General features: G+C 33.2%; 1 protein-coding gene and 1 long non-coding RNA gene across 2 annotated transcripts; both read left to right on the forward strand.

Moving 5' to 3' along the window:
- The first annotated feature begins 1245 nt into the window (after positions 1 to 1245).
- On the forward strand, positions 1246 to 3929 carry LOC135147773 (uncharacterized). Its single transcript, XR_010285598.1, has 2 exons — positions 1246 to 1425; positions 2755 to 3929. It is a non-coding gene; the product is annotated as an uncharacterized LOC135147773 (long non-coding RNA).
- A 7654-nt stretch (positions 3930 to 11583) lies between these two features.
- On the forward strand, positions 11584 to 14340 carry LOC108194128 (axial regulator YABBY 1). Its single transcript, XM_017361030.2, has 7 exons — positions 11584 to 11966; positions 12103 to 12249; positions 12410 to 12530; positions 13431 to 13479; positions 13601 to 13676; positions 13823 to 13897; positions 14063 to 14340. Exons 1-7 carry the CDS (start codon positions 11865 to 11867, stop codon positions 14129 to 14131), a joined length of 639 nt encoding a protein of 212 aa, XP_017216519.1. The 5' UTR covers positions 11584 to 11864; the 3' UTR covers positions 14132 to 14340.
- Positions 14341 to 15354: the final 1014 nt, after the last annotated feature.

Here is a 15354-nt window from a genome sequence, read left to right on the forward strand (position 1 = left end):
CAAGATTTTTACAAGAATTTAAGGAATTTTGTGGAACTAAGCTTAACCTAAATACTGCATATCACCTCTAGACTGATGGACAGAGTGAAAGAACAATTAAAACTATAAGGAGATATGTTAAGAGCTTGTCCTTTGGACTTTAAAGGAAGTTAGAATGGTCACTTATCTTTAATAGAGTTTGTTTATGACAACAATTATCATTCTAGTATTGGGATGGAACCTTACGAAGCATTATATAGTAGGAAGTTTAGATCGCCTCTTTGTTGGGATGAAGTTGGAAAAAAGAGAATCTTAAGGCCAGAATTGTTCAGCAGACCAAACAATCAATCCAAGACTGACAAAAGAAATATGCGAATTTAGAAAGGAAAGAGAAATAAGTTGAAAGTGTTTCTTATAAGTTAGCTTTACCCCAGATTTTACAACATAGTCACGATATTTTTCATGTGTCTTTATTAAAGGCCTACAAGACCGATAATTACCATGTTTTAAACTATGAGCCATTAGGTATTCAGTCTAATTTAATATACGAAGAGAAACCAAAAGAAATCGTCGATTCAAAGTTTCAAAAGCTGAGAAATAAGAAAATGAAAGGTGATTTGGCGGAACCAGCCACGTGGAGTTAGAAGATGAAATGAGAAAAAGCTATCCAGAATTATTCGGCACAATCATGATTCCGAGGACGGAATCTTTTAAGGAGGGAAGAATGTAACAACCCTGAAAATTCACAAGTACGTAAAAATATAGTTATTTAATTATTTACCGTGTAAAAAGAATATATTATTAATCTCTGATTTAATAAGAATTTATAGTGCGAGAAGTCTGGATCAACATAGTGTAGCGACAGAAAGACTAGAAGACACGTAATATTATTTGGTATGGGTCAGTCTTTTAATCTAAATATGTACATTAACTAGAAAGTTCCGTTTATACGAAAAATAGAATAGACACGAAGATTTATTTAATTACCAACTCATGAATAAATATTGCGTCTTAGTCGAGATGATTATTTTATTTTTCTTATATTATAAATTTGGGGTTAGCCAGGAAATATTAAAATAGTTAGTAATATATTTATTTAAATATTTTGTACGATTTTGAGTTATTTAATATTCGTGTTTGATTAAAAATCGAAACGAAAATAATCCGAGCGGGATCGAGTAAATTAATAATTAAACGTTTCTTGGGGCGTAAGAAATGAAACTTGCAGCTCAAGTCTCAATACTTGGCGCCCAAGCAAAATAATTAATTAAAGACAAATTATGGAGTAATTAAGTGATAATCATAATTAACAATACAGTATAAAAATCAAAGCAATGAGCCAAACATTCTTTTACCAAAAACCAGTGAAGGGAAGAGTGTTGGCCAGGAAGCTTTTTGGTGTAAAATGGAGGAGTTTGCAACTCAATCGAATCATATAATATTAAGGTAAAAAAAAACTCACTCTCATCTTTTCTTTTCGAAATAAATAAATATGATAGGTTATGTAAAGTTATATGGTTTGTAGGACCCCTATACTCAATTCACTACTTTAAAATTCTGAATGTAGCCTAACAAGAACTAGTGTATATATCTATACTCTTGTGACGCAAAATCTGGTTTTTCCCCAAAAATATGCAAATCCAAAGTTAGGAGTATAAATGAATTTGGGATTATTTATAAATAATGTATAAATTTGTGTTCTTGAAATCAAGTTGGGGGCTTTGCTTGAATCTGGTTGTATTGTAAAAAAATGGGTTTAGATCAAATTGTGGGGCTGATTTGTTGTTAAAATCGGAGCAGTGGGCTGGTGGTGGTAGCTGGCCGGAGCTCGCGTCGGCGTCGCCGACGGAGCCCGCGGCGGTGCGCAGCGACGGTGAGCGAAACAGAGATGGTGAGGAAAGCAAGAGAGAGGGAGAGGTATGTGTGGGCTGTGTGCGTGTGTACGTCGGGGAGGAAGCCGACCGTGGCAGCGAGATGGTGGTGATTGGCAGCGAGAAGAGAGAAAGGGAGAGAGAGAGAGAGAGAGAGAGAGAGAGAAAGAGAGAGAGATTAGAGAATAGAGAGATGAGAGTAGGCCACCAGAGCCATACTCCGGCCGGCGGGGAAGAAATGGTGAAGAGAAGAGGAAGATGGGGAGAGATGGAGAGAGTAGTTTAATAATTATATAATTAAAAATTTCTATATGTAATAAAAGGTAATAAATTTGGGTTTTTAAGTAATATAGGTTGAATAAGGGATTTGGGGTAATAAAAATTATTGGATTTGGGGTTAAGAATTTCAATTGAAAAAGAGCAGCGTACAAATATTAATTTAAAAATGTTTTGATTAATAAAAATACTATTTTGGGTATAGATATATATAATAAGGAAGTGGAAATCGATATTGAAAGAAGCTTAATAATAATTGTTGAGTTGGTAAATTTTGGGATTTAAATTTGGTAATAATTGGATAATATATTTGGGTAAAATATTTAAAAGAGATTTAGAATTTAGAGGTAATTTAATAATTTGATCTTTATTATTTAATAAATGGGCGATTAACAATATTAGCCGAATAAGAGGACATCATTAAAAATGAGGTCTCCGTTAAGCGGATTAATAATTATTCAAATGATAAAGGTGAATTTGTACAAGTGTAGAGGTAAGAAGTTATTGATGTTAGTTAATAGAATTGTGGTATCATTGAAGCAAAAGACTATATTTATCACATAATAAATCATATAAATGATCTCTTTCTTATAAAGAGATTTTTAAATCATTATTTTGTGTGGCTTAGAATATAAAATATCGGGAAAAGACGGAGCCAGTTGTATATTAATTTCGGAAGGTCTTGTCAAGCTAAGGACATCAGGCAAGTTCACTATCCCTCTCTTGACGTGAAAATTTTCGTGCCTATTTGATGATTGTGTGAAAAGTGTTGATTGTGAAGATATTACATTTCGTACCAATGTGAATCGAGGAAATATCTCCGTTTCATTTTGAAGGCTTTAAAGATATTGTTCATATAGTACTTTTTATAATTCGAGCCCTCCCATTGTACGGGAATGAGCTGATCCTAATAACGATAATATTTTGAATCTTCAAAACTTGAGGTGAATACATTGCAGCGATGATCTCACCACAATTAACTTACTCACTTTTGGAGATCATCTTATTCTTTGGAATCTAGTTATTTTAATTATCCTTCACTTCTACCTTCGGGTAATCTTTGTTGAAAGGGTGCATTGTTCGCACTTCTTTGGTAGAGATGAGTAGTGTTTATTTGGGAGAATTTTCTTGTATTCGGAGGAATCTATTCAAGCTGGTCAACACGAATTTATTAAATTCGTGGTAGAGTTGAGAATTTACTATCTGGTAAGGCAGATAGTTTAGGGTTACAAATGTTAACCCTTATGCTAGCAAATGAGAGTGGTAGGTGTGTCTTGTGTGGTTACGATCAGACTGCAAAGATCACACAGGAGAACGGTATTCACGAAATGGTGCTGATCGAGCCATGTAGTGTTACCGAAAGGTGGAAGACCAGCGTTTTCTTTACTGGAACTTGTGTTGTCATTTGACGATAGCTGCTTTGTTACTTTGGCTTGAATTGTTTCTATGCCTTACGTGCATATTCTGTTGATTGTTGTTTTGCTCTATGTGGACTTGCTGAGCAATTTGATTGCTCATTCTTGCATCTGTTTTATTCCTGTTTGAGCAGTAAATAGTGTGTATGGCACAACTCATGGGTTTTTGGCAAAGACAGGGAAAGGGCGCATCACCCAAGCTGATACTGCTAGACTACTCAACTTGGTAGTACGAGCTATAGTTATTATAATGGTCTGAAATCAGACTTCCCTTTATGTAATAAAGTTAGACTCAGTAGGAATGTTGTAAGACAATCGACCCTGGACTTGTGGGGCAAGAGTTGGATTGTATTATATTAATATGTAATGCAAGTATTGTTTTGAGCCAGATGTTTAGTGGCGGACCAGATCTGCGGGATGTAGATCTGGGGGCGTCACACAATATCTCTTTTATACATACTTTTTCCCCCTTTTTCACTACTTTTTACATTTTTTTAACTTTTATGCCCAAATCATATGTAAACAAATGGGCGTAACGGAGAGAGTATACGAGTGGGCGGAACGGAAAGAGTATACGAGTAATAAAAATTTCAGGATTGAGAATCTAGGAGCATTAGTTTTTTTTTTTTGAAAGCATAGGAGCATTAGTAAATTATAATATACTCCCTCCGCCCCCTTTTACATGTTCCCGTTTGACTTTTGATCAGTCAAATTGACTATATTTTGACTGAAATTTTACATATATTATATAATTTAAAAAATAATAAAAATTATATTATTAGAAAGTATATTTAGTGTATTTTAATATGCAACTTTCAGATTTCAAAAATAATGAAGAGATAATTTGTAATGTTTAGTCAAAATTTGGTCAATTTGACTGATCAAAAATCAAATAGGGACATGTAAAAGGGGACGGGGGGAGTATGAATTAAGACAGTAAAATATTCTAAACAAAGATTATTTATAGTGTACACGAGAGTTGATGAAACCGACCAATCCGACCAAAATCGATCATATTTCGAATTTTTTTGACCTGATATACAATTGAATTAAAAAAGTAACAAATCTGATTTCATTAGATTGGACACGTGTTTTAATTTTTTTTACCAATACAACCCAACATGATTGGAACATATAATAACTGTTGGATTTTGGAAGTGTGTAGATAGGAAAAATAAAAGATAAAAACATGATTTTGGGTTTCGGAATTGCACTGAACAAGCTACTCTTTTGTATGTATTACAAGTACTTTATTTCCATAGATTACACCACAATATATATGCGATTCCATGCAAGTCCTCCACCCAAAATCATAACCGCCCAATTCAATATTATCATCAATATATTAAATATATGGATTTGTAACTTCTACAACATTAAATGTGTATTTGTAACTCCCACATAAATAATATATTTAACCTTTAAATATATAAATAATATATATTTAATTCTTTTTTATATTTGACAAACTAAGTCAAATAAAACATCTCCTACTTGACTTATTTTGTCAAATATTATTTTACAACTCCCACCTTTCACATGGTCTATTTGACTTATCCAATTTAAATCTACTCCTTGTTATCCAAATAGTATTTAAATTTTTTCTTGACTTAATATTTTAAGTCACATCAATCATCAACTGTAAGAAAATACCTTTCGCCAAAATCATTTAATCATAACACTAGTGAAAATTCATTTTTTCACATTTATCTCTTTTTAAAAATTCCAATTTCACCAAAATTAAACTGGTTTTCCGGAATTGAATTATTAGTATCATATTTGATACAAACACGATATTAACCAATAAATTCAAGCACGTCTGCCTAATAACCAATTTAAAATGTACTATTCAAGTACTTTATTATGATCATCTTTACTGCCTCTTAATAGCCTCAGTCAAAATTGCTTAACTATCTACTTACAAAATCAATCGAATATAACAAATCAAGTTAATCGATTACAAAATACATCGAATATTTGACTACTTGCACATGTGATTCAACAAATTAATACTTTTCCGCATTAATCTTTTCCCCATCATTACTTATGGGTTGAGCCGGACTGCTCTTCTGCATCCTAAAAAGATTTTCATGTTCAAACTCAACCAGTTGAACATATGCAATCCCTTATCTGGATTTTCCGAATATAAAATTTTTTTCCAAATCTTTTCATCAAAAAACTCCCACTATTCAAAATAAAGAGACTTTTTTTTTTCAGTTCGTCGCAAATCTATAATCAAGCTCCTACTTTTCAAAATATAGACAAACTTGTCTAATACATTCTCGATAATATTCTTGATTTTTACATTAACCTTTTTTAAATTTCACTTCCAACTTGTGAATTTCTATCTTTCGAAAAAAATCATACAACTCACATAATGCGAGTCACATTCTCATCAATAAAAAATTCTTACGATCTCATCGTCAAAAAAACTTCTATCTTTATTAAAAATAATCAACTCTCATATTTGATTATGTTTCACAAATACAATTCCATTTTTTTATGACTCCAAGAATCAGTTTTTTACAATCTCATAAAAAAAACACAACCCATGTCGTATCTCTTCAAGTGTTATAAATTTTTTGCCCTCCTTTCTGAGCATCACTAGAACTTTTTTTAGTGCAACAATGTCAATTTGAAAACCCATGACTTCTATATCATCTCCAAATTAATCAATTATAAAAAATTATCAACTAACTTTTCGATCACAATTTATTCCCAATATTAGTGAAATCACTTTAATAAACATTATAAATCTATCAACAAAAATAAAATTATAACCAAAAAATAAACCTTTTTCGAGTTATGTTTATTAAAAATAATAAACAAATCATTTTTGCAACATGACGGGTCACACCCAATTGAATCTACCGTCTTTCCATATCCTTGATCAAATTAATATCGATTTGACAATGTCAACAAACTTGCTCTCTATTCCGAGCATTATTACAAAATTTTCACAAGCCAAATTCCATCTTTGTCAACGGTATTTCCCAATTCACGCAAAATAAATTAATGTAACCAAAATCTCAGCACATAAAAAAAAAATAAGTGCCACCAAATTTGTCAAATCATTTTAACGCAATAACAATTATTTTAGATTATTTCAAAATAATCCATATTCTCTTTTTAGGCTCCCACATGCCATTTCTCATTTTGAATTTTTTTCAATTCAAACACAAAAATTCATCTTCTAACATAATACCATTTATTTCAACGATGGTTGTAAGATTATTTTACCAACAATCTCTAATTTCCCATTTCAACAAAATCAAATTTCACAAATGAACAACCAAAAAAATATTTAAGACGAGAGCTTATATATGAAACTTATAAAAAAAAGATATATTCCGAGAGTAGCTTTAATGTCAGATTGACTAGAAACCTCGAGATACAACCACGTAATCACAAAGCAAGATGATGACGCGAAACTTGTGATAGATCAAGAACATGATTGCAAGAGGCACAAGAACACCCATTGATGAACACAAATATGAACCACCAACCAAAACTTTTGAAATACTATGCAAGTGATCAAAAAACGTAACCAAACATTACAAAAGTCAATCCAATCCAAACACGCAGCAACATTGAAGATGACGAAGAGAAAAACATCCTAGCTCCGATACCAATGTTGAATTTTAGAAGTGTATAGATAGGAAAAACAATAAAAGATAAAAACATAATTTTGGGTTCCAGAATTGCATTGAACAAGCTACTCTTTGTATGTTTTTTAAGTGCTTTATTTCCATGGATCACACCACAATATATAAGCGATTCCATGCAAGTACTCCACCCAAAATCATAACCGCCCAATTTAATATCATCATCAATATATTAAAAATATGAATTTGTAATTTCTATAACATTAAATGTGTATTTGTAACTCCCACATAAATAATATGTTTAACCTTTAAATATATAAATAATATATTTAATTCTTTTTTATATTTGACAAACTAAGTCAAATACACAATAACATATTAAATTTATTTAGTCCATTACACATTAACCCGGTCTATTTAGTTTTATTATATTTATGTGCGTGCATTTAGTACTTATCACTATTCAATGACATGTGATCTCATTCGGTTACTTGTGCAGCAAGTGTCGGTTTTGGACTTTTATAATTATTGGGCGATGGGACCAGTTTGGTTGTTGCTGGGTTAGACTTGCTTCTAGGATCATGTCTTTTATCAGGACTGAGACACTTCAATACGGACCGAGGCACTTCAATCCGGATTGGTTCCCTTGTCAGGACCATATTTGCCGGAGTGGTTGAGCTATTCTCACTTGAAATGAGTTTCTTACCCTGCTTGGTGGGATTGAGTCGTCTGAATCCGGGATGGATTTGGTCCCGAACCTTAAGAATATACTTAAATTGGATTCTATCCTATCACTGCCTGTTAGTAAGACACATCCGGATTCGTTTGTAACACTAACCAGGCTGACATGGAGATTAATAAAACCATAACGGTCACGTAGTCTATATTCAGTTCGATCTAATCTTGTGCCTTGGAGATCGATCGGTTAATTCTAGTTTTTAATGATCAAAGACTGAAATTGGGCCTATTATCTTAGGTGGCCATACATGTAGCTAGAGTTCTGGACCGCAAATTAATCCATATTACACGCAGACACTGAAGTCCAAGCAATGTGTACATGGTCTAAAATAAAGTAGCCCTGCCCAGCAGCCCAGCAGCAAGCTCGCCTACTGTTGCATGACTTGCATCAGTGATTCGTAAATCTACATTGTCATTGACCATTAAAGCAAACCTTGTAGTTGATTATTTAGGTCAAATAGTAAACATAATAATAACTGGAACAGGACTGTCTATCTCTCTTTCTCACTCCGGGTATTTTTTAACTTTTTTTTAAAAGTGAAATATTTGAGTTGTTCAATAAAAATTCAGGTTTTCGATATAATGGGGCGTACTATAATACATCTGGGTGCCTTGAAAGGTAATTTACTAACCATTTAATAATGTTTGGTATAATATGCACAGATCAATTTGTACCTTGTACTGTTAATGGAGAGAATTTTTTCGAGAGAAATAATATAAAAACAAAAGTAATAATGTATCACTCGAGTGTAAAATGATGGAGCTTGGATATATGCAAGCTAGGCTGGACCAGAGTAGTATTTATGAAGTGAAGCTTCAGAGAAGAGTGGACTTTCAAGTGCAATGGCAATAATAGTAAACGCAGAGTATAGGTGCCCGCCATTTATGGCTTTACTAGCTGCTAGGGTTTATAAGGCCACAAATATTTGTTATTAGTAAATATAATGTTTGGAAATCGAGGGGAAAGATGCAAAAAGCTTACACATCTTCATAACTGTGAAAACAACAGCTGAATGAGGTAAAAGCTAAATAGCCTCATGCAAATGTCCCTTTCCTCTCTCTCTCTCCCCCCCCCTCTCTCTCTCTCTCTCTCTCTCTCCCTCTCTCTAGCTCCCTCTCTCTCCCTCCCTCCCTCCCTCCCTCCCTCTCTCTCTCTCTCTCTCTCTCTCTCTCTCTCTCTCTCTCTCTCTCTCTCTCTTTCTCTCTCCCTCTCTCTCTCGCTCTCCCTTCCCCTCTCCTTCTATCTCTCCCTCCCTCTCTCTCCCCCTCCATCTCTCCCTCTCCACATATCCTCGGGAATGCCAACCATACATTCCTCGCCCCCTGCCCCCACCCCAGCCCAAGACCTAATTATGGAGTTCTGTATTGTAGTGCGATAGACATAATCCCTACATTGTCTCTGAATTCTCAAAACTTTGATTTTTGTACTTATTATGCAAGTGAACGAGCTTTGATTCTGCTTCAACAACTCCAGGAGGTTCGAGGTGTATTTTCCAATATTCAAGTTTTACATTAGAATGGTTGTTAAGATAATAAATGATGTACCTTTTCTTGATAGATATTGTCGTGCGGATTTGAAATTATCGAAAATAATTTAACAAATAATATGTCAAATATTCACTAAGCTCCAAATAATTATGCAGGAAATTGAAGTTTCTGTCATAGCATAGAACTAACAGCCAACAGGTGACATTTAAAATTTAATAAAAAAAATAATTAATATTTCGACTTTACGTTACATAATTCTAATCCTCCCTACTTGAAAGTGAATAGAGCGTACTGTTAAACGTTCATGTGTCAGTCGACCTACGGATCGATAACTCACTGTTAAATGTAGTGTCCTTGTATTTTGGCGTCAACTTGAACTCATACGAGAACATTTCCAATAAGAGCATCTCTAACGGATTCATAATTTTCATTTTTAAGAAATATTGTTGATATAGCATTATAAGAAATGTGATTTTAACAAAAAATAGTTCTGATTTGATTTTGCCAGAGTCGGTCTGAAATGACCTGATCAATTTTTTTATTCAGAAATGACTTTGTTTAAGGGAAGACCATGTAAACTAATGTTTGCAAGCCCTTGTGTACTTTGTGTTGTACGGGTAACCCGGTAGAGAACGTTGATGATGAAGAGAAATTTCAGTATCTCTCCAACCTTGTTTTTCATTTAGAAAATGTTTTTATAATTTAAACATGTGACTTAATCTGCCTGGAAACGCTTGGTTGTTTTACAAAGACCTTTTCCCAAATTGTATGGTTATGCATATCGCTAATTAAATGCATAAAAAGAAATACGTGACAGCAACGTACTACTCCCTCTTGCCCATTTCAACTCTCAATCAAGTGTAGTCAATATTTGTATTTTCAAGACGAGGTTTATACTCCATCCGTCTCAATTTATAGGTTAATTTTGAAAAAAAAAATTGTCCCAAAACACTTGTCCCTCTCTTCTTTCAATACAAATTTATCTACATATTAATTGTGATTTTTTTGAAACTCAACATTATTTTCATTTCTCAATGCATTAAATCCCTATATTTATTGTGATTTTTTTGAAACTTAACTAAGTATATTCTCACTTATCAATGCACTAATTAATGATACATGAGATAAGATTCTATTTAACCAACTTTTTTTTAATATGCGTGTATATTCTAAAATGGACCTATAAATGGACCTATAAACTGAGACGGAGGGAGTACCACATCTTACTAAATTAGTATTTCCTAAATCAAATATATTCCACATATTATACTTGGTCAATGCAATAAATATAATAATAAAAGAAAGTTTTCTACAAAAGTTAGCTTTTCTTAATATGCGTAATTTGTTCAAAAGTGGACATATATTATGAAACGGAGGGAGTATAATGCAATGCATTTTTGACTTATGAAATTATGGAATTAATGTGAGTTTTTCGCGAGTTTCTTAAACTCAGGTTCTCATTTATAATCAGATATATCTCATTTTTATCGGTTTTTGTAAAAAAAATTACAAGTCAATTTCTTACTAAGTCAAAATTTGAGTCACATTAAAATATAATTTATTATTTAATAATTTTATCCATAATAAATTATAAATATAATTTTTTTTTCTAATATAAAGAGCTTGCTTTTTACTATAAATAATTTTTTAATAATAACTTTATTAAAATTAAGCTAAACGACTTTTATGTCCAAAGTTCCCTAACCTGAGCTAGAGGGCAATTTCTTCCGATTAATTAATCTTGTCCGAAAAAATCGATGCATTTTTTATTTTTTTTACAATGCAGGCTTATATGCCTTACAACTTAGTATCTGTTCTAATAATTCTCACAACTTAGTATCTGTTCTAATAATTCTCGGGGTGAGCCAGAGTCGAACCCGGGTGCCCCGGGTCAACAGAGGATAAACCCACCACTTTTGTGGTGACAAGAAGCTAATTGTGATCGATTTTTAGTTTTTACTTTTTACGGACCGAAATATTGTCAGTCCCTAAATCCCTTGTTCATGCATATATGAGAACATTTTTTAGTCTGAGAGTATTAAAAAATATTTGTTTTTATATATTTCTTGTATTTTTCTAATTTTTTACTGAGCTTGTTCTTGATTTTATACATGTTTTTCATGGAAGGTGAATCTCACAAATATTGAAAATGAAAAATATATACTAAAGAAATTGAGCAGCAACATTATTAGGTTTTGCTAGCTATCTTACATTATTGGAAGCAGTGGAACAAAATGTACCTACTAAGGGATCAACACACCTCTGAGTACAACTAGTCTTTTCTCTATCCATCCATCACTTCATTATTATCTTGAATTCCCCTTCACTTTGTGCTGCTGCCCAGCACAGATCTACTTATAAGGTGGTTAGTCTGTCCATCAATCACCCTTCTCTCATAAAAATACATGTACACTGATTAGTCAAAAGCATCCATCAGTCAATCAATCAAATCAATATCATTAGCCAGGGAATCAAGATTCTGATAAAACATCATGTCCTCTTCTCAAGCTTTTTCCCCACCGGACCTCCACAGCTTCTCACCCTCCGACCAGCTTTGTTATGTTAACTGCTCCTTCTGTCACACTGTCCTTGCGGTAGGCACACACATAGATATTATTTTTCTCGGATATATAATAGTACAAATGTTTTAAGTCTTTGTAAAATCGGGGATTTTTAAAACACTGCTAGCTAGTAATGTTTTTGATTAAATTGTGTTTCGAATGCTTGAAGGTGAGTGTTCCTTGCTCCAGTTTGTCAAGGACTGTGACGGTACGATGCGGCCACTGCACCAACTTGTTCACTGTGAATATGAGAAGCCTGCTTCTTCCTCCCCCTAATCAGCTTGGGAACAACTTGTTTCCTCCCCAAAATCACGCGGTACTATCTTAATTATGTCAATATTTAAGATAGGGTTCTGAACTTCTGATTATATACACGGTGCATATGTCTTAATTAGCTAGATTTGGTGTTTTAATATTTGCTTGGGAACAAATCAATGCTGATCATGTATATGCATCTGGTTATATATGTTTCGCAGGAGGAGATTCGAGGTTCAGCATCTGATAATATGTTCATGAATCAAACCAGTCCAACTGACTCTCTCATTCCGATCCGAGGAGGGGTCAATGAGCTTCCGAAACCTCCAGCTACTAACAGACGTAAGAAATTTATTCATGTGTGTTTGTGTGTGTAGTTCAGAGCTTAAAAGCTAGGTTGTTTGATTTAGCAACTACATTCAAAGAGCACTACTTTGTATATTTATAAACTAACTTTTAGCTTTTCCACAGAAAAGAAAAGTTTTTTTTTTTTTAATTTCTGTGTTCAATCCCAGACAGTGCCTAGCCTCTTTTCTCAAGGGAAAGAGTGCTTTTGTCCAGTTATTTCATGTCTTTCCTTTTTCAGATTTTAATTGACAAATATTTGACCACCTTCTTTTCCATAGCCCTTCATTTTAGAAAACAGTGCTTCAAAAGGCTTTTCATGTTTTTCTTCCAATGAAGACCACCATTTAGATATACAAAGAGCTGTGGCACAGATCAAAAAATCTACTAAAAGGAGTACGTACTTCTTTTATATAATTTTTTTATATATTCATAATTAATATAGCTTGAATTTTTTTAATAATGTGGCCTATTTTGAATTACAATGTAAGTAAGAAAAATATGTTACAGTCGACCCCTCATAGATCCGTCATTGACGAAGAGCAAGACTAGTTATATATATATTTTTTACTTATGTTTAAATTTCAAAAATTACACTCCAGCATCCAGTTCCAACTTGTTTTGCTTTGTTACTTTCATATACGGTGTTCTATATTTATAGCAGAAGATTTAATGTGTTTCTCCCCCGGAAAATAAGAACAAGCCATGGACAGATACATAGAGATAATGATGAAGCAATCATAGACACACAGACAATCTCGCCCCACATATATTTACATTTCGTAATATAGATAGATATAGAGAATCAAAGGCTCATTACCCCACAAAAAGTCAGCTAACAAATTTATGTAATTATGCGTGACATTATTTGTCTTTTATATGTCGATCCATATGCAGCTCCGGAGAAACGACAGAGAGTCCCCTCTGCTTACAATCGCTTCATCAAGTACGTGTTGCCTCATATCCTTTTCGAGATAATCGTGACTAAATATACGTATCGTTAATTTTTAGAACTCGAGATTTTAAATAGTATTTATTTATTTCCGATTAAATGTATACAACTGCAGGGAAGAGATCCAACGCATCAAAGCCGGGAATCCTGAAATAAGTCACAGAGAGGCTTTCAGTGCAGCTGCAAAAAATGTAACATACTTTCTTATCCGTATATAAATTTGAGTTTTGCAGTTTCTAGCTAGCTAGGGTTTGCATTCATTGTTTCCTCAGCTAGTTTGCAGTGAATTAATTAGCAGAAAATATTGATACACAATTTTAAATTTTTACTTGCCCAGTGGGCCCACTTTCCTAACATTCACTTCGGACTATTGCCTGATGAATCCGTGAAGAAGACTAATGTTTGCCAACAGGTACATTTTAGCCCCAGCCTTAAGCATCGATGTATCGCAGTTGTATATATAACTTTACTCACTTTTCTTACTCGGCGTCGTACATTCTGAAATGTTTTCGTACATTTTGAAATGTTTTTGTTTACCGGTGGATGAATATCTTGACGGCTTATAATTAACGTGTAGGAAGGAGATGATGTTCTGATGAAAGAAGGATTTCTGGCTGCTGCAAATGTTGGGGTATCCCCGTATTAACGAGTGGAGGCTTTTAGGGTTTCTCGAGAACCGATCCTTGTGTAACTGTTTATTATCTGTTGAACATCTAGCATGTCCTTTTTTTAAATTAATTTACTCTCTGTCTAACGAGCTAGCTATTTCTTTACTGTCACTCCTACAAATCCAGCCGGCTGCAGTACTCTGCTTTTGATAATAATGTCATTTATCGATCTCTCTCTTTCACTGTATATATATCGACATGCATTTGTTTATGCTAGTGTTCTAAGAATTGGAAATAATTCAAATTCGAGTGGATCCAAAATTATAAGAAAATCAATATATACAATAGGGCATAGGAGCACCTGATTCTAAATCGTTTCCGCTTAATGAAATCATGTCATGTGAATACTTTGTGGTACGTCGCTCTCTATCTCTGTCGTTACTATGGCATGTATGTTATCACACACTTTCTCGCTGATTTGCTTATTGCCAAGAATATAAATTGATATATGTTTGTGTTATCTTGTTAGTAAGTGTTATTTTCATTTGATTTGATGTTCTGGTATTAATTTCTTGGATTTTTTGCTGCTTAATTGTGGGATTTGAGAGATTAACGTTGTATGATTTTATATTTTCTGGAATATGTATATCACTACATCAAATATAGGCTTTTTTAACAGCCATTTTCTGACAGAGCGCTCTTTGATGGTTAATAATATCTGACGAAGTTAGCATCTGACGGATAAAGTGAGCTAACATATATGGTTTTTTTTACAACTAAAACATGGAAATTTGATTGCAAAAATCCAGCAAATATAAGCAAGACCGCTTGGACCGTATGATTTATGACCTTGTAACTTAACATAACCTACCTATAATTAAAATGAAAATGTCTGTTTGGATAATTTTGATTTATTAATGATTTGTGAGTTACTCTCTCCGTCCCATATTGAGTGAGCTGGTTTGACTTTCACGGAGATTAACAAAAAGATAGTAAATTTAGTTGAAAAGTGAGTAAATAATAGATTTAAGATAATGGAGGAAAGTAGTGAGTGTAATAGTGTTTATATTATCGGGTTGTCTATCCTGTGCTCTGAGGGCACAGATACTATCTTTTTCAGCGACAAGTATTCTCTCTCATTGCTTTTCACGTGACATTAATTGTATTTTTTGATTGTTGTGTTTTCTTCTTTAACCACATAACTAATGTATTTGATATTAATATTTTTACATATTATATTTAAAAAAATATTATTCATAAA

The sequence above is a fragment of the Daucus carota genome, chromosome 7, assembly GCF_001625215.2.
Source record: "Daucus carota subsp. sativus chromosome 7, DH1 v3.0, whole genome shotgun sequence".
NCBI lineage: Eukaryota > Viridiplantae > Streptophyta > Magnoliopsida > Apiales > Apiaceae > Daucus > Daucus carota.

Bases quoted from the DNA above. Each gene is read 5' to 3' on its own strand.
- LOC108194128 (XM_017361030.2), top strand. From the start codon at position 11,865: ATGTCCTCTTCTCAAGCTTTTTCCCCACCGGACCTCCACAGCTTCTCA. The intron at 13,480-13,600 runs GTACGTGTTGCC...ATACAACTGCAG, and splicing joins GCTTACAATCGCTTCATCAA to GGAAGAGATCCAACGCATCA. The intron at 13,677-13,822 runs GTAACATACTTT...TTACTTGCCCAG, and splicing joins TCAGTGCAGCTGCAAAAAAT to TGGGCCCACTTTCCTAACAT.